Source organism: Diabrotica undecimpunctata, chromosome 2, assembly GCF_040954645.1.
Source record: "Diabrotica undecimpunctata isolate CICGRU chromosome 2, icDiaUnde3, whole genome shotgun sequence".
NCBI lineage: Eukaryota > Metazoa > Arthropoda > Insecta > Coleoptera > Chrysomelidae > Diabrotica > Diabrotica undecimpunctata.
The window spans coordinates 68,393,367-68,418,102 of NC_092804.1; the positions used below are offsets into that span (position 1 = coordinate 68,393,367).

Consider the following 24,736-nt stretch of genomic DNA (forward strand, 5'->3'; position numbering starts at 1 on the left):
TGTTTTACGTTCTGGCGCCTTGGGAAACGGTCTAACCATTTCTGGAGAAATGATGTTTGGAGAAGTTGAGTGACTCGGAGAAACTAAAACTTTGCTTGGCCCCGGTTTGGACAAGCTATCAAAATCTCTTTTTCCGAGTTCCGGTTCTGTAGTAGGCATTGGTCTATCTGTCACGTAAGAAGATAAGAACTCTTCTTCTCCGAATATATTCCTGTCAAAAGGCCAAATACCTGTACACTTGAAACCACTTTTAATATTAACTGGATTGGCAGCTCTGTCCCAAGCAGAAGAACAAATAGCAGGCAAGTCATATATAGAAAGTGTCTGACCAGGATTAGACAACATCCAGGAATTAGCACCATCATTAAAAAACTTTTTGAAAGGACCAAACACTGTTCGGTCCAAAGGTTGTAACTTATTAGAAGTATGAGGTGGTAGTGTCAAAACAGTAATTCCATTTTCTTTGCAGTAATCAAGTCCCTCCACTGAGAGATGGGACTCGTGGTTATCCATGATTAGTAAAATTTTATTAGTATCAGAGCAGAGTGTATTTTTGACAACATGTTTAAGTACTTTCAAAAAATTATCACTTGTCATCCATCCTGAAGGAGATACTAATCCTAAAGCAACTTGAGGAACCCCTTTCATCATGCGGTTTTCATCAAAACGTTGCCGTGGGAATACCCATATAGGAGGCAATGCTTTTCCATCAGCAGAAATTATGCCCACTTGTGTAACTAATTCTCCACGTTCACGTGAGGTCACCTGCCCTATTTGATGTTGACCTTTTCTTCCAATTATTTTAGGTACACGCTGAACTGTAGTAACCCCAGTCTAAAAAATAAGTGATATTAATTATCAAAATAACTAAACAAAATTGTTAATTGACTCACTTCATCTAAATTGAAAATCGCTGAAGATCCAAAAGAATGACGACGTAAAACTTCTTCTAATTTATTTTGAAACGTCTCAACAGTAACTTTGTTAAAACTCGTCATTCTAGCGAGACTAGTGGCTTCAGGTGTTCTAATAGATAGTACAGGATGACGTTTCATGAAACCTGAAAACCAGTCTGTTCCAGCTTCTTCATTTTCGCTCCATGTAGTAGGCATTTTAACATGGTTTTTCTTGGCAAATTCAAAAGCTAAACGTCTTGCAGCTTTAGGCGTTAGTCCATGAAACATGGAAGAACAATCTAATAAATATTTTTCAAGCATTTTTTCCATTATATCGGTAAACACTTGAGATTGCTTGAAATTTGGAGAGAATGTTACGTTGTCTATACCCACAGCTCTAGCTTTCTTTATGTAATCTAGAAGACTAGATTTAGGAACGCCGTAGGTTTTGGCGCTATTCCGAATGCTCAATTTGCCGTCAAGCACCTCTGATGTGGCATTTTTCATAGTGTCTGCAGAAAATTGTCGTTCTGTTACCCTTGTATATGTACGGGGCATTATGAGCTGTAAGAGAAAAATAGAATAACTACAGATCAGGGGAGACTTCGGACACACAGGGGAGAGTTCGGACACTGTGTCCGAACTCTCCCCTAATGCAAACATTGGTAATACAATGGGTTTATAAAAAAACTTACCTAAATATTGCAACAACATAAACGCAAATTAATGAAATAAGTATAGTAGATTACAGCACCAAAGTTTTATACGTGGTAAGTCTATGTATTTTAAAATATATCTTCTGGATTGCACCGATATTTTTAGAACAAAACTCGACAAAACACTTCACAATAGATAACTCTGTGACTACGACCGAAATCACAGCTGTCAATACATAACCTATAATTATGTACAAATAAGGTTGTGTTTACCAAATGACAACAGTGCATCTTCAAAAATGTGCGAAATTCAAATGTGTCCGATGTCTCCCTGTGTCCGAACTCTCCCCGGTCTCCCCTACACTCAGTAGGACTAATTTGGCCACATTATCACTTATTTGGATTAAACAATTTTATTATTTACACCCGTAGTTCAGTCGTCAGAGATTTGACCTCTAAAAATCATACGAACAGGATGAATTTTGCTGGGAATGTCAATTTTGTGACTTCCAAAAGACGCAAAAAAGTTTGCCACTCTATCACCGGGCTTCTCTCTAGGACCCCCTCATAAGGGGAAAACGAAAAACATCGATTGACCAATAATCTGTAGGCCGTAGAAAAAATATTTTAAATTGAGAAATGTAGCTGAGATAATTTTGAACAAAAATGTTTAATAGCACTTTTTATGTCGAATGAACCGTTCTCTCAGAAACAACGATTGAAGTGACTGGAGATTTTAAATGTCAGTTACGCGGGCGAAATCAATTTTTTTAATAAAATTTGTATCAACTCGAAGGTAAAAAATTCGATTTCTTTTGATCTAAGCGTCCTATTGATAACAATTAAAATGAGTTTTGTTAAATTAAGCTTTCGTATGCAAGTTTTATATTTTGCTGCAAATGATGTCAGTTTCTATAAAGCTGTTAAATTGATAAACGTTGTGCGATTTTTGCCATTTTTTACAATTATTCTCATGAGATCAATAAAATTTATTCGTTCGATTAATCAGTCGCTATGGAATTTCCATTTTTAGAGCCAAATCTTCAAAACTTATAACATAAAATTTCGATTTTGAGTTTTGGCAACAAATATAGGCACTTGAAACGTGAAATGCTTCCACGAAGACGGCATTAGGTGTAATTTGTAGCTACAGTTATGTAATTTTACTTATCCAATCGAAAAGATGGAGTTTTAAACGTTTTATATCACCACACTAATAATATGACTACAACCAACTGCCAAAGCTCCTAAGTTCATATTGGAAGACCTACATAGTAGAATATAATTTCTATTACGGCATTTTTTGCAGTGATTAATTTGTTTAACTTTTTCACTATCAGTTTACATGTGATTTTTATAACTTTTGTTTTAAAATTTTCATTTTTAATACAAAAATGAGTTGAGGTAGCCAGTAGACTTATAAGCAACATTTGCAGATTAGAAAATCGATCAGAAACGTTTTAACGTATCTTCTGAAATTTTTAAAGTGTGCACGATAATTTGTAATTTATTTTAACACTGATTTTTTTTATGTGAAATATACATTTGTAGTTTTTATCGATCTGTTCATTTCCTTTCCAGTACTTAGTATCAATCGTTTCTATAGTTGCCTTGGCTTTAACTTTTTAAATTTATATATTTCTTATAGATAACTTTAAAAGATATATATTTCAGGACAGTTTTAAAACTTATATAGCCGGTAAGGTAGATATTTTAATATTTTATATATATATATATATATATATATATATATATATATATATATATATATATATATATATCAGTCTTCTTGTATTCAGGGAAGACAAGAGAATCGTCGGTCGACCACCTACAAGATGGACTGACGATTTAAGAAGACTCAATAAAAACTGGATGAGAGCGGCGCAAGATAGACGGGGTTGGAAACATGAGGAAGAGGCCTATATTCAGCAGTGGACTCTTGAGGCTGGATGATGATGATGATATATATCAGATACAAACTTATAGACCGGTTAAGAAGTACAAGTTCTTTCTAGTCTAGGACCAATGAATTATTTGCTCCAGTATTTGTTAACATCATAATAAAAAGTATGGTTACAAAGATTTCAGGAGCAAGCCTTCGTAATGGCATAATACAGCACTATACTCGGTTTGGAAATGTGGAATATGGAATAGAACAGTTTTTATAGCAGAAGATTACAATGATCTTTGTACAAGATTGTTCAAACAAGAAAAAATATAATTATCGATACTTTCTTGTCTCAGTTTTGTTCAAGAATTTATTAAAAATAACATGACCATCCTGACAAACTTCGAATACAAAGATGACATAAAATGAGCTCATAAAAATGGTTTAAAATTTATACTTCGGTGACAAAATGTTTTTATAAAAGCAATATTTACTAAATAAGTATCCGAATAAAACCTCATTTTGCTTATCGCTACAACAAGAAACAAACGTGCAGTAATAACAGATTAAATTTTACAAACATTACAAAAAATAAAAATGAAACTATATTCGTACCTACTTACTTTCTTATTATACTAAAAAATAAACAAGTGCGGATCAGTGTCTATTTCGAAAATGTCAGTAGAAATAATATGTGTCACATTTTTCTACATTTTTACTTTCTTATACACCGATTACTTAATTAATTTTCCATTTTTACATAAATCGAATAAATAAAGATGGTTTATCCCCATGCCTATCGTACAGAACATAGTGAAACGCAAACTACCAGCGGTAGTTACGGGGCGTATTTTCTTGTAAAACAAAGTATGAAAATTAAGATCCAACCTGCCCTATTAAAAATAATACAATTCATAGATTCAAACAGGAAGAATTTTTTAAAAGATTTAGAACAAGCAGTTAAAATACGGTATGTACTAGAAATATATATTTTATATTTAATCAAAGTGCAAATTAGGTTGAAAATTTACAGACCATTTACAGCTTAGAACTAAGATTTTCAAACTGCAGATAAAATTAGTATAGCTATTTAATGTGAATACATTTTTCGTGTAAAACATAGTTTCGAATTATTTTTGAACGAATGAAAAGAGTAAGTTTCAGTAGTTGTTTCGAATTTACTATCCACAACTCCACGTTCAAATAATTTTACCTCGATAACAGTGACATTGTATGCAGCATCTGCTTTCTAACACTTTAATTATATATATTTTGTGAAGAATTTGACCACAACCGAAGATTGAAATAATCTTACGAATTTGAAGAACCCACAGAAGTGCTTTATAGTTTCTGGTGCGAATTTAGAGTGCTGACGTTATTGATGTCATCTCTAATTATTAAAAACATAACTTTAAATAACTTTGTTATTATAAGTTATTTAAAGAAATACAGTTATAACTAATCATAACCAAATAATAATCGTTACATATATGCCATGACGATATAAATAAATTTCTCGTTTTGGTTGTTTTTTTTTATTGGCATTGACTTAGCCAATTAGCCAATTGAAATAATCAATAAGCCAACAAAATAAATTTCGTTCCGTTCGTCCGTCTGTCTGTCCAGTCTTAAATTGAAAAATTGTAATAGATAGGTAAGTGAAGAATTGATAGAAGCAACAAAGAGTATATACATGAAAACAACAAATACAGTAAGAATGTTAAATATAGTCAGAACCATTTGAAACAACTCAATTAGTTAGACAAGGGGGAAGTCTCAGCCCAGTGCTATTCATAAATGTAATAGATGAGATAGTGAAAGAATGTAAGAAAACATTCAAGAAATACGGCATCGGTTGGAACAGAATGCAAATGATAAACGCTGAGATGTGTATATTTGCAGACAACGTAGTATTAATTGCGGAAACAGCAGAAAAATTGAAATACAACTTAGAGAAATGGAACAAACGTAAACAAAGAGAAGACTCAGATAATGAAAATATCAAGGAAACAAAGGACGGAAGATCAAATAGAAGTAATGATAGACCAACAAAAAATAATACAGACAAATTCATACAAATACTTAGGAACAGTAATCAACAACAAAAGAGACATCGAGGACGATCTTAACAACAGAATGAAAAGCACAGGAAAACTTCCAAGCACTAAATAGAGGATTCCTTAATAACAAAGAAATATCAACAAAGACCGAGATGGCAATATACAAAACAATATATAGACCTACAGTGATATATGGAGCAGAAAATTGGATAATAAACAAAAGACATCAGAGCAGAATCCAGGCAGCAGAGATGAAATACCTCAGAAGAACGATCGGAGTAAAAAGAACTGATAGAATGAGAAATGAAGAAATAAGAGAAATACTCAAAATCAAACCAATTTTCGACTCAATCAAGGAGAAAAAATTGGCATGGTTCGGACATCTAACCTGGATGGACAATAATAGACAAGTAAAAAGAGTGGGGGGCGCCAAACCAATAGGGAAGAACAGAAGAGAAAGACCAATTAAAGAATGGAATAGTGACAGCTCGCAGATACTACAGAATAAGGGTAAGACTAAGCAACACAGATGGCATCCAATAGGAAGGAATGGAGAAAGTTCGTTATAAGTTAGGACACCTCAGAAGATTGTAAAATATTGTAATTTAATGAATTGTATTATAAACGGCCCAACACGGAAAGGTATAAATGGGTCTACTGATTAAGTAAGTAAGTAAGTAATAGATAGAGAAAAAATTCGCCTTAATACGGTTAATTTCCAGTCCAGTTCCAGATATTCATAACATATATGCTTTCCATTCTCATATTAACTTTGGAACCATCGATAAATCTGGATCCTTTATCTCTACCAAGACTTAGATTAACCAATAACTCGAACAGTCGATATCTTCTAGGAAGATTAAGGAAATCCGATATCTTGAAAGGCATTAAGTTACATCTTGCTTTTCTACACGACCGACCTGCTTCAATATGTTACGAAGGATTCACCAACATAAATGTAAAACTCTTTTTGGTTTTTGAAGGACTTCCCAGTAAAACTGATGATCTACGAAAAATCCTTCTAGAATTTAACGATGCCTATGGAATTAGTCCAACTGAGGTGGAAGTTGATCTTGCTGATTTTAGGTCTTTCTCACTTCGAAAAGAATTATTCACCTGCAAAAATAAGGAAAGTCACTAGAGGAATTAGGATTTTCTCTGATAGTTGCGATTACCGAGCACTGGCATAAAGTCAACGAGCCTTTTTTGTAGAAAAATATATCGCATGATCGTCCAAGTTTAGCTCATGGTGGCACCCTAATTCTTTCTACAAATAATGATTTCTCTCCTATAACAAAATATGACTTTCTGTTAAATGAAGCATTTTTTGCTTCTCACCCCTTAATGTATGCTCTACAATAAATAATTAATTCAGGACTATCTAATCATGAAGCAGTAGTTTAACACTCTTAACAAGCTATCCTCGAAAACCCAAAGTTTAAGTAGGATTTTTTCCGCTCAGAACGTAAATTACAAAATTTATGCTTAACTTCTGGGTGACACTTTCCCTCTGCGGACGAGGACTATAATTTCATTGATTTTTTGGATAGGTTTGTCTGTATTTTCAATAACGCATATCCTTTAAATACAATTAAGTCAAAACATTACAATCCCTGGACTATCAAAGGTATCCGGATATCAGCCAAGAATATGCGTTCACTATTGTACATCAAGAAATTTACTACCAACATCTTTGTCACTGAATATATCTCCAAGAGGAACCTATCTAAAACTTATTAAAACAGCTGAAAAATGTACTATCAAAATCGTCTAGGAAGCTCTAGAAATGTTGCAAAAGAAACTTGGTCCATATTGAACGATCTTCGAAATAAAACTAACACAGCTTAAACATTTTCTCTTCCAAACCCTGAAAATCTAAATGAATACTTTGTTAATGTGAGTAAAAATATAACATCAACTATTTTGCCACAACAAGATCCTATTTCCTATCTACCCAATTCAAAAAAGGTCTCGAATTCATTCTTTATAAGACCAGTTGATAAGTCTGAACTGATCCAAACAATCAGTAGTATCAAAAGCAAATATTCCTGTAGTACTGATGGACTATCCATAAAAATTTTCTTAAATTTCCCAAAAAATGTGTGGGAAGTCCTGGTCACACTAATTAATAATTCTTTTGAAAAGTGTATATTCCCAGAATGCCTAAAGACAGCCATTATCGTTCTTCTTCATAAGGGTGATGAATAAGACCTATTGCCTTATTACCGGTCCTATCCAAAATTATTGAGAGACTTATAAAAGCCCGACTTGTCATTTCTCGTTGAAAACAACATTTTATCACAAAGTCAGTTCGGCTTTTTATCTAATAAATGTACCAGTGATGCTGTTTTCTGTACTACATGAGGTCTATAAAGCACTAAACAATAATCTTTACACTGCCACTGTTTGTTGTGACTATGCCAAAGCTTTTGATTGTGTATATCACATTTTGATAAAAAAACAAAATTTCTACGGAATTCCAGGTACTTCTTTGAATTAGTTCCAATCTTTTTTAAAGAACTAGTTGGAGCAACAGACTCCAGTCACAAAAGCATTGTATGTAGAGTACCGCAAGGTTCAGTATGCGTCCTCTACTTTTCCTTATCTTTATAAATGACATCACTAATTTAAAAATCGATGGAACATTTTTTCTTTTTGCTGATGATACCAATATCACCTGGAGGAACACTATCTACGCAAATATTCTCAATTGAAAATTGTACAATTATTTAAACAAATTTTATTTAAATAAATTAAATTTATTTCAATATTTGTTTTTATGATAAATTAACAAAAGTGAACTTCACAACAATATAGTTTTATGTTATTAGATTTAATTTATACTATGGAAGTAAAAATTATTATTTATTTCATATAGAAAGTATCTTTTTTCTTTTTTAAATTTTCGGATGATTCGCAATTCAATATTAATCTCGAAAAAAAAAAAAATAATAATAATAATAAATAATGATACTGCTATTAACTTTAATAAAATTGATTTAGAATTACATGATGAAAATTTGGGGAGTTATTTTTCACTTCAAGATATAGATTTTGGTGAAGTAATAGAAGATCCACTCCACAGCGCAAGGAAGCACGCCTAGACGAATAATTATCAGAAAATTGAAAAAAAAAGATGCTTTCTATATGAAATAAATAATTTTTAATTCAATTCTATAAATTAAATCTAATGACATAAAATTATATTAATTACTATTTTAATAAATTCATTCATTCATTAATGTTTGTATTTTAACAACGACTTCCGAAGTGGAAATCGAAACGTCAAAAATAAACTTATTTTAAACTTCAATTTTGACAAAAATAAATTGATTGAATCCAACTTACCTTAGTACAAAAGTGTATACAAAAAAAGTTACAGCCCTTTGAAGTTACAAAATAAAAATGGTTTTTTTGCATTATCTCCTAAACTACTTGACATTTTGTAATAAAAATGGACACGTTACTTTCTTGTTCTGAAAGCATTTTTCATAAAAAAGAAACAACAAAATCTAAGCGCACAGAAATATTTTAAGAGGGGGGTGTGCAGCCCTAAATCCCCCCAAACTTTTGAGTACTTTCAAATCAAATGAATTTTGTGGCATCATTAGTTTAACACATTATTTTTAATTTTTTTTTGCCTCTTCTTATCACTTTTTCCAAAAAAACAGTTTTTATTGAGTTGCGGCCCTTTTCATTAACCTTTAAAAAATTACGTGCAACTAAATAAATTGCTTAAATGAATTAACAAGTACAAAAAATGTCTATAACGTCTATAAATATAATATTACAATACATGTTCAAAATAACCCCCATTTTCTTCAATACACATTCGGTATCGTTTTAATAAGGAAAATCGAATGCGCTGAAAAATCATATTATTTCTGACGAAGTTGATTTGCAGCTTCAATTATTTTAACCTTCAATTGTTGTTCGTCCTCTATTGTTACAGAATATACTTTCTCTTTCATAAACCCCCAAAAGCAAAAGTCCATGGGGTTAAGACCTGGACTTCTAGGTGGCCAAGAAATAGGTGCGTCACGACCCCTTCCAATCCACCGACCAGGATACTGCCTGCAACGGTATTCCCGGACTTCATTACTGTAATGCGGTGAAGCGCCATCTTGTAGAAACCACATATTTTGCCTTATTGCAATATTCATTTCTTCCAAATACTCTTGTAAATCGTTTGCCAAGTACTGCAAAGAATTATCAACATTTAAATTGTTGGGAAGAAATACTAGGCCTATTAGATTGTTATCCACAATTCCTGTCCAAACATTAACTTTAAAAGACCTTTGGTGATGAGTCGTTTTTTGGCGTGAGGATTTTCGTTTGCCCAAATGTGCTCGTTATGGTGGTTTGTTATTCCATTTCTACTGAAGGTAGCCTTGTCGGTAAACAAAATATTTCTAATAAAATTAACATTTCGCGTGTTTTCCTTTAACAACCAATCGCAAAATGCAATCCTTCTAGAATAATCTTCAACCATAACTCTTGAACCATTGTTAAGTGATAGGGTTTAAGCAGCTGATCCTTCAAACGCCTCCAAACCCTTACGTGAGAAACATTAAGTTGAGCAGCTATTACCCTTGTACATGTTCCAGGGACTTCTTCAATGATTTCTAAAATGTCTTCATCAGTTGCATCCATTATTGGACGACCACTATTGCCAGCAACTTGCGATTGGAATGTACCCGTTTCCCCTAAACGACGATCAATGGTCAGAAATAATCGTCTATCGGGTGTATTTCAATTGGGGTATTTTACTGCATAACGCCTTGCGGCTGCTGCACTATTTCCTTGACATTCACCTACGATATTCCCGATAGTTTATTAAAATCATAATTTAGTCTGATCCAACTTACCCAAAGTTAAATGCATATCTGCCATTTCCTGTTTCAAATTATTGACTATTATCGTTGTACTGTATATTACTACTGTATATCCTTGTGAAGTTCATTTTTATGTATCATAAAAACAATTATTAAAAAAAAATTGATTTGTTTTATATAGCAGTCAAATGAGAATATTTGTATTGAAAACGTTAAAAGATACACGTTGGGTAAGTTTTTCTAAAAAAAAATATATGGTTTTATTTTGTTATAAAAAAATTAATGTATTTATATCAAAGCAAAATCTTCTTTGGTATTTGGTAATGAGTTATTCAGGTGTCCCTATTTGAGTTATATCGGATTGAAAAATGAAGAATGAAGAAAATTTTTCTATTAGAAGCAAAAAATACTTTTTTTTACGTATGCCGATTTTAAAATTTGAAATTCAATTTTCTTCAACCTATTTTTTTTTTGGCATTTTTCACGCTTAATACCGATCGTTTTTCTTATTATAATATATGTTATGAATATCTTGAAGATATGAAAATTTTTATCGAGAAAGAGCTCCGACAGAAAAATGTAAAGATTTAAAGATTACCATTATATTGTTTATAACTTCTTTGCGAATGCCGGTCAACGTTGACCTGTATCTCAGGAACCACTTCTCGTAATTGAACTTTTTTTTTAAGAAGCGCCTTGGCGAGTCTTTTCTAATGCCGTTTTCTGAATTTAATTTAATCTAATAGTAACCAAGATATTCTATTTGTTTATAAGAAGAAGAAGAACATGCCTGTTTCCCCCTTTTAATATGTATTGCTATTTTTCAGCAATGGTAATAAATTAAAACAATTTTAACCAGTCGTATCTTATAGAAAATTCAATTATCGCTAATTTATTTTTTAATGACTCTTTTCCAAAATTAATCGTTTTAAAGTTACAAGCAAAGAAAGTAGAAAAACGACGTTCTTATTAATTTTTAAATATTTTAATTTTTTAATATGTCAGAGACATATTAAATACCCGACCTCTCAGAGAAAATATGTCAGTTATTATTACTGAAGTTATCACACAACTTTTTCTGCAAAAATCATAATGCCACCCTTCATATTCACCTCAAAACAAATCCGCCCTGGTCTATTAATGCTCTCTTATTTTAGCATCGATTGGTACCACACTTAGATTTTCATAATATATTTATTTTTAATTTTATATTTTTTTTTGTCACTTCGCTCATTTCTCTATGCAGTCTCATTCATGACATATGCATTCGATGTTTTTTCTTTCTTTTAAGAGCATAACATTTAATGTTTACCAGTCTCCTCTACACCTATTTTAACACTAATATCTACTCTAATTCTAATATTAAAATCACTATTAGGTCATATATATCTTTCACAATCTTTGCATAGTTGACGTGAACTCCTTTCATATTGTGTGTTCACCACATAATCTCTCTGGGTATTCTGTCACACGTTTTCTTACGATCAATGAATACCTTTCACACATCCGTTTCTTTATTCCTGTATTTTCCATCAACTGTCTTACAATGAAAATTACATCTGAAGTTGATCTTTATTTTTATGTAGTGATAAACTGTCTTGTTTTAACGTTAAATCATATAATGGAACTCTGTAAACTTTGTAAAATTAGCTATATACAAACTGCATTTCATATGGTATTTCCTATTATTATACACAAAATCTTCCTATTAATTAAGTAATTTAAAACTATATTTTTTATTATTCTTCAATATTACAGTTCTATTACAACAGATATAGAATACCGATCTGATGGTAAGAAAATGATAAAGTTCATAGAAGGTTGGTTGGTAAAGTTAGACTTAAGGTACGAATGTTTTAATATTGGATTTTACAACCTTAATGGCCAGAAAGTTAGAATTCCCCCAGTTATTTTAGCTTCATTGGGAAACGATCCAAATAAATACACGGTAAGTTGACTACCTCCATAAATTAATTATAACAATGACTCTCTTAAAATTTGGTTTATCATCTTTATACGAGTAATGATAAATTTCTAAGCCAATAAAATAAATATACAAAGTATAAAATTCGTATACAATGTAACCCTCAAATGGAACTACGATATAGTTAAAAAAATTTCCGGTACATAAACTTACATATGTTTTCTCACAATTGATTTATGTAATCCCGACAGCGGTTTCATTGAAAGCGACTTTTCCTAAGTGATCTATTTCCAGTTTTTATTGAATTTAGAGGTTTTTAACGACCAAGTTTAGAAGAAATAACATTTTACAAGATCCTACCTATGACAAAGCAATATATATTATAACATTTATAAAAAACAGAAGGATTGCATTAAGATCAACAAGTATAACTCAATTCCATTTAAAGTTAAATTTTTTTTTAAACAGTGCTACATCCTGTTATTTGCACTATTTAAAATTAATATACAAGAAGCATTAAAAATTTAAGAGAAAAAAAGTGTAAAAAGGTGGGCATTTACATTAAAGAAGCATGCTTGTACACTCTCTTATTTACAGAAGAATATATTGCATACTCTCTTAATCTCTTATTGTTTTCGACGAAGGTGACATAAGCTATATAATGAAGAAGTTACAAGAAGAGTATTCGAAATGGGATCTCACTGACTTTCACAAAAAGCAAATATCTAGAATTGAGGTAAACATCATGCTTCATGTGAATACCAGAAGTGAGAGTGGGGAAGATGTACCGAATAAAATTGTATAGGAGAATCTATCGGTACAAATACCAAACTTACGGCTGTGTAAATAAGATAATAGGCGAGCGGCAAACATCAAAGAAAAACTTTAGTTTTCGATAAACCTATAACTCGTTGGCTACCGGGCAAACTTAGTACCAAAATATTTATAATAAAAAAATCCACAACATTCCTAAGTAAAATTTTTTAATTGTGTGGATGTCGCAACTACTGGGATTTTTCCATTAATTTTTATATTAATGACAGTATGTTCAATTTGATTTTTCAGTATTTGCGGCTAGCAACACAAAAAAACAACTTAAAGCTAGATATATTGTTGTCAGGAGATATAAAAATGTATCACCCAACATCAGGACTTCACTGCAGACAAAACTTTTGAAGAAAGAGATATGTTCACATTATATTATGTTACCAAAAGAAGGCACTGAGGATTATCTGAGCTAGATCGAACATTTTATGTATCTATAAATTTTGGACGACATTTTTAACTAAATGTTTTTATACCAATATACAAATTTTGAAGTTTTTTACTTCTGCATAAGTATCATAGTTTTTAATTAAAAAAAATTTAACTCGAAGTTATTCTAACAACATTTAAAGGGTTTTTACCCATATATTTAGTGGCTTCAAACATGTACATCCAGATAGCACTGATGATGGAATAGTTATTCCGAAAACGTTCTGTGATGTAGCCCGATAGGTTTTTAATATTATACCTTTTATAAAGGAATTTTTTAAATCAATTTTTTTTTAATTATAAATAAGTATGCCAATGTTTTCCTGTTTTAGGTTGCTGCTTATATGCACGCCGATGTTCCAGATCCTAAGGGTAAACCTTGGAAAACTGATCCTTGGTCTTTAACAGAAATAGATCAATTCTTTTATGGAAATGGTGCCGGATGCGGTAAAGGTCCTTTAATGTGCTGGTTACATGTTATTCAGGTGATTGACGCAATTTTTAACATTAACAAAACACAGTATTAGATAAGGTTAGAACGGTTTCAATGTCAAAACATTACTGTGGTGGTCACTAACTCTCGGTTCGTCTTCATGCTTCTGAGAACATCCTCACATATGACTTGTCAACCCATGAGATCTAAGTATGCTTTGATATAACCACATCTCAAATGCTTCCAATCTGCACATATCTTCGTTCAATACCCTAAAAAGGACAGAGAAGAAGTAGCATCGCATCATTCTTCCTTTTATACCAAGATTACTTTTATACTTGCTGATAGGGCTAAATATAGATAGTTTTATAGCACTCGAGGTTTTCACCACCTTTGCTAAAATCTCCACTTTCTATAAATTTTAACATACACATTTTACACACCATAAGTAAAAAAAATATTTAAATTAATTCTTCGATTGTTTCAACTTAGTTTTTACATTAATTTTTGTTAATAGGCATTTAGGTTTCATAAAATGCCATTACCAGTGAATTTAAGATTGGTTATAGAAATGATGCACCATCAAAATAGCTTAGGATTTTCAGCTTTTGTCGCAACAAGGAGACAGGACTTTTTTAATAGCGTGGATTATGTAATTGAATGCGACGGGGAATGGTTAGGACCTAAATGCCCCTGTATAATTTATGGAACTGTTGGTAAGTGCTACCATATATAAACCCAGTATAATATAATAAAAAAAATCTTATAAAATTTGGTTTATTTATTGCTTTTCTACAGTGAGGTCCTAAAGTAACGAATAAATTTATTTTATACAATATTATAAATACAAATGGAGAATCCTGAAACAGGTCACTTTTTAATGTATCAATGACATTCAAATGTATCTTGAATTCCCTAGGGGTATTAGTTACCAATGAAAAATTTTTAAATGAATAGGGGTAGCTTGTGATACAGCGTTTAAAAGGGTTTTTAATGCTCTATTCAGCAATGCAAATATTTTTCTTTTTTGTACAGGGATAGTCAAGCAAAAACTTTTTTTATTTCATTCCATCAAAAAGCCATCGAGTCGAATATCCTTTACGATTGACTCATTTATTAGTTGTTTTGCTGTCAAAAAGTAATATCGGATCTTTTTGTTTATTTTGTAAAATAATAGTTTTATAGAACGAATTTAAGTTTATTAACAATAATTACAACAATTTATTCTAAATCATATGCTCAAAATGATCACCGTTTGTCACCTTCTCTTCGATAACATTTTGCAACATCTCTGCGGTGATTTCATTAATTTCTTGCCTTATGCAAGACTTTAAGTCATCGATATTGGTTGGTTTCATCATGTAGATTTTTGTTTTTAAATAGCCCCACAAGAAATAATCCAGTGGAGTCATATCGCAAGAACGGGGTGGCTATTCAATTTCGCCACGTCTACCGATCCATCGATGCGAAAAAGTTTGATCAAGAAATGTTCGTACTGCTGCGGTGGAGCTTCATCTTGTTGAAACCATATGTTTCTATTAATTTCTGCGCGGTTAACAGTATCTGGGAAGCGTTGTCGTAAATCAGGTGCTAAAACATTTTGTAGAAAGTTGAAATAACTTGGCCCAGTTATTGTAGACTCAAAGAAGTATGGTCCAATTTTGCGTACTCCAATATCGACAATTTTGTTTTTTGACCATTCCATGTAGGGTAAATGTTGCCTCATCTGAGAAAAGAAAATTTTAATCTACGATCTGGATCATCTTCATTTAGTTCCTGTAGTTGTTGAGTTCTATACGGATGGCATTCATTGTTTTTCAAAATTCTCAATACAGAAGTTTTGCTTATATCATTATCATAAGCCAATTCTCTTGTTGGTTTATGTGGATTTTCCTCAACAGTTAATTTTTTTGATCAATCAATTTTGATCTGCCAGGTTTGGAAAGATCTTTAACAGTTCCAAATTCTCAGAATTTTTCTCTATTCTACTCTCCGTAGACTGGGAAATATGACGGTCAGGATACTTTTCATTAAATAATCTTCATACTTCAGAATGCATACTTATTTTATCATTCACCCCAACCAATATTAATATTTCAATTCTCTGGGATCAAGTGAAGCTCATTTTAAAATAATTTAGAATAATGTTTAAAAATTCGTAAGGGAACATATTTTCACTTCAAATTATTAAGGAGGTCTAGCCACTAATATTAATTTTAAATACATCCAATCTTTTTGTGATATTTAATGTCATAAAAGGATTCGATGTTACTTTTTTGATAACAAAATAACCAATAGACCAGTCAAGAAAGATATTCGACTCGATAGCTTTTTGATGGAATGAAATAAAATAATTTTTTCCTTAACTACTCTTGTACAAAAAAGAAAAATATTTACATTGCTGAATAGAGTATTGAGCTGACTTTGCAAAGAGAGCTTACTTTGGACTAAAGCAGCTCTTAACATCACACATAATTAGCAGAAAAACCAAGATACTAATATATGAAACTCTTATTAAACCTGTCCTGACATACGCGTCAGAGACATGGACTATGGTAAAAAGCGACAAAGAACTGTTAGGCCGCTTTGAAAGAAGAATAGTTAGGCACATATACGGAGGAGTACAAGAAAGCGGGATATCGCACAGGTGCTACAATTTTGAGTTGTATCAATGCTATGAAAAATGCAACATCGTCCGGTCTATTAAAATTAATAGACTAAGGTGGCTAGGACACCTTGAAAGAATGGACACTGGAGACCCCCAAAGACAGATATTATATCAAGAGCCAGTAGGAACCAGGAAGAGAGGCGGGCCAAGATCTAGATTTAAAATTCAAGTCGAAGATGACTTCAGGAATCTAGGAGTCAGAAATTGAAAAGCCAGGGCGAAAGATAGAGGGGAATGGAGACTAATTCTTGAACAGGTCAAGGCCCACACAGGGTTGTAGAGCTAAAGATGATGATGATGAATAGAGTATTGAAAACCATTTTAAACGGTGTATCACACGCTACCACTTTTCATAATATTTATAATATAGTATTCATATTATTGTTTAAAATGAACTTATGTTAGTTTAGGACCTCCCTGTATGTATTTACTGCACTGTTTTCTTATGTAAACAATAATTTTTTTGAAATACCTCGGAAGCCCTGAACAAGACATCAAAGAGGAAGTCAAAAGCGAAATGATAATCGCCGCGGTTCAACCCGGAAAACTGTTGAGTTTAGTATTAATTCTTGTGAGCTGTTTAATTGTACTAACCGCGGAAATCTTTCGGAACATTATATATATATATATATATATATATATATATATAATATATATATATAATATATATATATATATAATATATATATATATATATATATATATATATATATATATATATATATATATATATATATAAAGTTTCTTTTTTCAATCAATTTGTTTTAGGAGTTCTTCATTTTGAAATGACCATCGAAGCAGTACCTGATTCCAAAACTGATATTAAAGAAGACATGATAAAAATTTTTGAGACCATAGTCGATGAGAAGAATAATATAATTATTCCAAATTTTAGCGACATGGTGGAACAGATTACTCCCGATGAAGAGCGAATGTATGAAAAAATAAATGAGTTTAACATTGACGAAATAAGGTATAATATTAATATGAATATTCGAATAATCGTCTCTGTTATTAATCTGTTTCTGAAATTAAAAGTATTTTTTTGGTTCTTTCCCGGCCGTATAGGTGTTATACTATTAAAACGCATTTATGATTATAAAAAAATTTGAACCGTGCTTTCTTGTCCTTGTTTTTCGTCTCCTGTACCATATAATTTTCCTTCGTTACTTGTCCTTATTCTCCTTTAATGTAGTTTTTTGAATTGCTGCAATATAGAAATTATATTATTTGGAGACCATGAACGGTAGATTAAAAACAAAAGACGTACAGGACCCGTGATCCAAGATGAAACAGTTTATTTTGTTTCTTAGTTAAGTATTATATTTCAACGAACTTTACTACTTAGTTTACATTTGTAAATTTTATTGTTAGTAATCCTTTCGATCTCAAACAATTTTTAAATTTTCCAAAATTTCTGCTAAGTCAACCCACCGACTTTTTTTTTGTAAATAAAAGAATTTAAAATCAATTTTCAGCAAAGGAGTTTTTGTTCTGTTATAAAATGCTGTTACATAGCTGTAACTTATTCTGTTTAGAGATAGTTTTGACCAGAGTTGTGAGTTTATTGCGCCTATTATTTGTTTTTCTTTTATGATCCGTTCTTCGATTTCTGTTTCAGTTAGTCCGTCTCTTTCCATCTTTGCCCCCAAATAGACATATTCGGAACATGACGAAATTTCATTTTTAATTTTGTAAGTTTAGTTCATCGTTTTTAGCTCAGCTCCTCCTATATAGATGTATGTCTTAAGTTAACATTTAGTCCCCATTGCTCATATTCCAGTATTAATCGCTTTGTCATGAATTGCAGGATCCTGATCTTTCTTCAGTTCTCACTCAGGTAGATTTTAGTCCTTTATTTACCCTACAATTCTCGGAGAACTGGTTGTTAACCTTTATTTTTGATCGAAGATCTTTGTAGAATCGTTTTATTGCTTTCACAAGTGTAATATTAATATATAAGCTTTCTAATACTTGCCATAGTCTACATAGTTTTAGTCTACACTACCAGACCAACTCGACATCGAGTTTTTTAAATGAAATTTTTATTTTGCTAGAAAAATATACAATATATACAATGACCGGAAGTAAAAATATTTTTATCAATAACTCAAAAACTATAAATGATAATTTCGTGAACTTACATTTTTGAACTCTACGTTGAATTCTCTATTGATTTGACTAATAAAAACGAAACCGGAAGTCGACCTCAAAACTGGAATGCAATTTTTAGTTCATCAAATGTCGCCATGGATATCATTTAGCAGTTAATTTTGCATGCTGATCACGAATCCGGTGGCAGATCTTGACGTTTTATGCGCGTGTTTTAACTTCCGGTCATCTCAAAACCGGAAGTGAATTTTTGTACCAAAAGTATATCTTGACAATCTCATACGTAATACTAATACTAATTATCTAATATGGTTTTTGAGTAAAGTGGTGGACAAGAAAAGGGCTTAGCGTTTTAGTATATAAGATAGGTATTATATCATAAACTTTCGTGAAGTCCACAAATAACACAAACCTACATTTTTTTAGCAGTCCAGCAGTAATCAGCCATTATTCTTATATCCCATCTTCCTTGGTAACTTTATATCTTGATGGAACATCTCTCCCTGCTCCTCGCTGACAGCTCCAAGGTATTCGGGTAAATAGTCAGCGTGGGAATCCATAAAATGAAGTTTGACGCTCACATTGCATCCCAGTTTTTTTTATAATTTACGACCATGTGGCTACAATTTCTTTATAACTTGGAGACTTGTTGTTTCCATGGAAACCGTCTATGACTTCTACGAAAGAACTCCATGTTTCAGATTCATCCTGGGTCATTGCATTCTGGAACAATCTGTCCGATTTTAAGGTTCAAATTTGAGGGCCTACAAATATCCCTTCTTTAAGTTTAGCTTCAGAAAGTACAGGAAATTTGTCGGACAGATATTTAAAGCAGTCACCTTGCTTTATCAATCCTAACTTCATGTGAAGAGGCTGCAAAAGATCTAATTTTGGGTTAACTAGTGTATCACGTTGCACATTTTTTTGTCCCGGTACAAGTCTTTTTCTGAGTGGCCACTTTTTCTTAACGTAATGTAAATTTCGTGCTCGACTGTCCCACTCGCACAAAAAACATGGATACTTTGTGCATCCAGACGGCTGACCCAAAAGCATGGATATTATTTTGAGATCTACACAGAGTTGCCAACAATATTCGCTATACTTTATTTTATTTAGCAACAGCTCAAGATGCTCATATGTTTCATTGAGATGCACGGAGTGACCAACAGGCACTGAGGCATAAGTATTACCATTGTGCAACAAGACACCCTTCAGACTTTTCTTAGAAGAATCAATAAATAACCGCCATAATGTGGAATCGTAATTATTAGCTCCCAGTTTCATGACTACTTCAGGAATATTATAACAATACACCAGTGAGCCCTCCTGAGAAAAAAATTCCGCGAACTATTTTTCAGGATACCTATACCACGAAAATATGGTACCCGGAGTCAATAGATTTTTAACTTTCAGTCGTGATCCCAAGATTTGTGCAGCATCCTTCGATAGGCCCAAGTCTCTCACTAAGTCATTTAGTTCAGATTGGATAAACTTTTGAGGTTGGTCTATCTCAGGATTGAATTCGTCTTCATTCGGTTTTTTTGTCTGAATTTTCATCTGATGATTATTGTTGGATGGTGTGAAGAAAAGGTGGAGGAATAGGGATTCCTTGTCCATAAGATAGAGGTCGTTTAGCAGAAGGTTAATTGGGATATTGAATTTTCTGTTTATTTTTTAAATTGAAACCCTTGATATAACAGGAGCAAAAGTAGCAGTCGTCTCCATGGTTTTTTGGTTCCCTCCATACCATAGGAATGCCGAAGGGTAAAGAGTTACGTGTACCTTTTGTCCATTTTCTCAGTAGTTCGACACACTAAAAGCACACTTTGTGTGGAGCCCAAGGTTTGTTCTGATCACCAAGCTTTACACCGAAGTAAGCGCGATACGCTTTCTTTATAAAGTCTACTAGTGGACCAACTCGACATCGAGTTTTGATGTAAGTTTTGCTGATATTTAAGAGGGGCGGAGTCTAATGATCCATCGTTTCCGTCGCCTGGTGTAAATGTTCCAAAAATCCTAAAAATAAACTGTATCGACGCCATTTTTTTTAAATTGAAAATCGATATAGTAGTTTTTTTAGGATTTTCAGGAAGATTTACATTAGGAAACGGAAACAATATGATTGTTAGACTCCGCCCCTCTTAAATAAAAAACGGAAGTAAAACCGGAAGTAACTTTTTTTTTTCATATTTTAGATTGTAAAATGCCACGTTTAAGAAAAAGAAGTCGGTTTGAGAACTCTAACTAATTAACTAACTAAATTTATATTTAAATATTATTTCAATTTAAAAAATACAGAAAACAGTATGATGCTCCGCGCTAGTCTACACTACCGCCTACTGTTCCACTTTTTTGAGAATACGCCACAATTTTACTTTATAATAAGTTTATTTTTTATTTATTTATTTAAAATAAACCTAATTTAAAGTAAAATTGTGGCTTATTCCCAACAAAATTATTAATATATTTCTAACTAATAAATTAAAAACAAAGTAATGCTTACCTCATTATTTAATTCTTCAAGTATTAAACTCAAAACGTAGTCTAAATCTCTAAATATCAATCACAACACCTCACACACGCTGCACTTGTTGGAAACAGAATACTTTCTAACTAAACATAAAAATAAAAAAATACCAACTCATCAGATAGTGTAAAACAGACCCCATAAATTAAAATCGGAGACAAGAGGATCCCGAATTTTGAGTGGTCATATTATTCCTTAAGTGGAAACACTTGTTGGTGCACTCCAGCATTCGAGAATTGACGCGTTGTTGCATTGTGTATAATATTGAATTCCTATACTTTACTATAGGAAAAATTCATTTTATGGCCGCCATTTTTAAACCGGTTCGAATTTTTTAAATTTTAAACCTTAGGGGAATCTACTCAACAATCTGTTTAATTATTCAAAAAAATTATTCTCCTATCTATCACCGTTTAGGAGGAGTATTGCGCACAAGAAAAGGGCTTAGCTTCTTATTATTAATATCTATTTAATTTTTAGGGACTCTTTACCACCACACAAAAAGTCCTGGGACCAAGTGAGACTTCTTATGAGTCTCTGGAGACTGCCACAAATATTTATTGACGATATAGATGAATGTATTTGCGATAAAAAGGATATGAGTATCGTTAAAAGACATTTCATAGTAAAGATAGTACCCCGGCAAATAATCGACAGAACAGAAGAAAGGATCCAACATCACATTAAAAATGTTATCAAAACGTTGGATATTAAAAACAGAGTCACATGCAAATTACTGCGATCTACCAGAACGTGGCTTGAAAATGCGGGTTCTCATAATTTTCAAGCAGCAAGGAAAGCTATGATTCAGGTACAATTATACTAAAAGACATAAATGAACATCCAGTAATACTGTGTTTATTGCAATAATTTTTTGTACACATGTCTCTTATATGCGAGCGGTTTACCCCTAAAAACGTTTAAAAACAGAATATACCGACTTTTTTTGCATTTCTACCGCACCAAATCTTTTTTGTTCGATTCTATATATTTTTTTAATTGCAAATGTATTTTTTTTTAATTTTTCCAAGTAACCCGGAAATTGTTTTTAACAAATAACGTTAGAAAAAAACAATATCCCGAATCGCTTCGAGTGAAATTTTTTTAGACGTATCTCATTGAACTAAATACTTTTTCTTACCTAGTAATTTTTTGATAATTACTTCCTTTCCGAGTTATTTGCAATTTTTTGTTGAAAAAATGCCTTAATTAGTGATGATTACGATTTTTTTTTCTAAAAAATATTTTGACAAGGATAAATTAATTCTATGTTACTCAAAGCATGAAACCAAATATGTCGAACATGCATTTCGAGTAATCTATCGCTGTATGAGGTTTGTCTCTTTAGTTTTGCGCGTTCACCCTTCAAGGCAAAAAAAAGTATGCAGGTCTTGCAGGAGATGGTAATAAGGAAGACTACTGAAAGCAGCCCGACAAAATTAAATTAACTTACCGCTAATGTGAGTTATCAGTACAAAACTGTATTTAAGAAACTAATAATTTAACACCTGTTGCCATTGTACAACAAAACTAATATGCCTCAAATCTTTGCATCTGGATATTACATATACGCTTTAGCCAGACAACTTAAAACTAAATGTTAATATAAACAATTTTAATAGATACTTCGAGAAAAAAGTGGGTCTGTGTTCATAACACAAAATTGGTTAGATACATGTCAAAAGTAACAAGTACTTTTGACTAGACTAAACACAGACGAAATTAATTAAAGGGGAACTGAAAATACGGTGTAGTTATACGTAATAAAAACAGTCTACGAAACAATATAGGTACAGCACAATCGAAATTTAAGGGTAGTTAATACTAGAAAAATGAAAACGCTACAGTATTAGCGTTACAATATTATCTGCTAAAGCAAGTAATGTAAAGAAATGGGTTCCTTTAGATTGAAATAAATTACTTTCATTTTCAGTTTAATTAGTTACTTCATCATCATCATATAACGGGGGTCCTACGGCGATTGCCGCTTCCCGCATTTCAGCCTCCATCTTTTCCTATCTCTCCAATCTCCCTCTTCTAAGCCTCTAGATTGCATTGTTTTTGTAATTTCTCTTCTCCAGGAATTTGGTGGTCTTCCCCTTTTCCTTCTTTCTAGCGGAACATACATTAAGGCTTTCTTTGGCCACCGCTCCTCATCCATTCTCATCACGTGACCATACCATTGTAATTGCCTTCCTTGTATTCTATCTGAAAGAGTATCTCTAATTCCTGTACGGTTTCGTATTTCCTCATTCCTGATTCTTTCCATTCTCGATACTCGACATGACCTTCTAAGATAATCCATTTCCACAACGTCTACTTTATCTCGTTCATTCGTTGTCATCGTCCAACATTCGGCACCATATGTGGTAATTGGTTCTACAATTGCTCTGTATACGCGAAGTTTGGTATGCATCTTTATTTTATTAGACCACAGTAATGAATTCAGTATTCGGATGCATTTTTTCCCTTGGGTTATTCGGTTTTGTACATCTATCTTAACTCTGCCATCTGGTAATATGATGCTTCCTAGATATTTATACTGGTTGCAGCCTTTTATGACTGCGTTTTCAAGCCTCAGATCTGTGGTATTTCCTCCAATTTTGAAATTTTCTGTTTTGCTTATGTTTACAGTAAGCCCCCATTTGGCATATTCCTCAAATAATTTTCGATTCATATAATTTATATCTTCCTCATCGGTTGCAACCACCACCTGATCATCTGTAAAGAACAATGTATACAGAGTTTCTTGTCCCACTTCGATGCCCATAAATCTACATTTATTTCTCCAATTCCTCAATGTTTCTTGGACGTATATTTTAAAGAGTGTCGGTGACAAACAGCATCCTTGCTTTAGGCCTTTAGTGACTTTAAATTCATTTGAGGTTCTGGTTCCAATTTTTACATAACTAACTGCATTTTCGTACAATTTATATATCGCTCGGATATACGTCGAATCCAATCCGGACCTTTCGAGGACCTAAAACATTTTCTTTAACGGGACACTATCATTAGTTACTTAATAGGAAGAATTAGAAATATTGGTTCTAATATGATACAAAACTCTCAATTGTTCGTTTATTGCGCAACATTTTCCATTTAAACGAATATATTTTTTATATATTTTATTTCAGTTTTTGTAATTGATTTCTATTTAAGATTTATAAACAAGATCCAAATTTAATTAGAGAAGATCGAGGAAGAGAAAGCCCAGCTGTTTTTGACAGTGTTCTAGAAAAGAACATTGTTATGGTACCACTTTGTTCCAAGAACTCAAATCATGCTGAGGCGAATGAAAGAATTTCTGCTAGATGTTACTACGAAGGAACAAAATTGTTGGCGGCCTATATGTTCCAGCTAGCCGAGAAACCTAAATCAAAAGCAAATTTAAAATCTTAATATTTACACTTATATTTTAGAGTCCCGTTAGTATTATTTTAACTTATCTGATAACAGAAATATTTTTTACAATAAAATATATAT

General features: G+C 32.2%; 1 protein-coding gene across 1 annotated transcript; it reads left to right on the forward strand.

The window, feature by feature from the left end:
- Positions 1 to 4,096: 4,096 nt before the first annotated feature.
- Positions 4,097 to 24,736, forward strand: LOC140433336 (beta-Ala-His dipeptidase-like). Its single transcript, XM_072521366.1, has 7 exons — positions 4,097 to 4,410; positions 12,094 to 12,283; positions 13,846 to 13,998; positions 14,464 to 14,662; positions 17,383 to 17,587; positions 21,734 to 22,064; positions 24,413 to 24,736. The coding sequence occupies exons 1-7, from the start codon at positions 4,220 to 4,222 to the stop codon at positions 24,650 to 24,652; spliced, it is 1,509 nt and encodes a 502-aa protein (XP_072377467.1). The 5' UTR covers positions 4,097 to 4,219; the 3' UTR covers positions 24,653 to 24,736.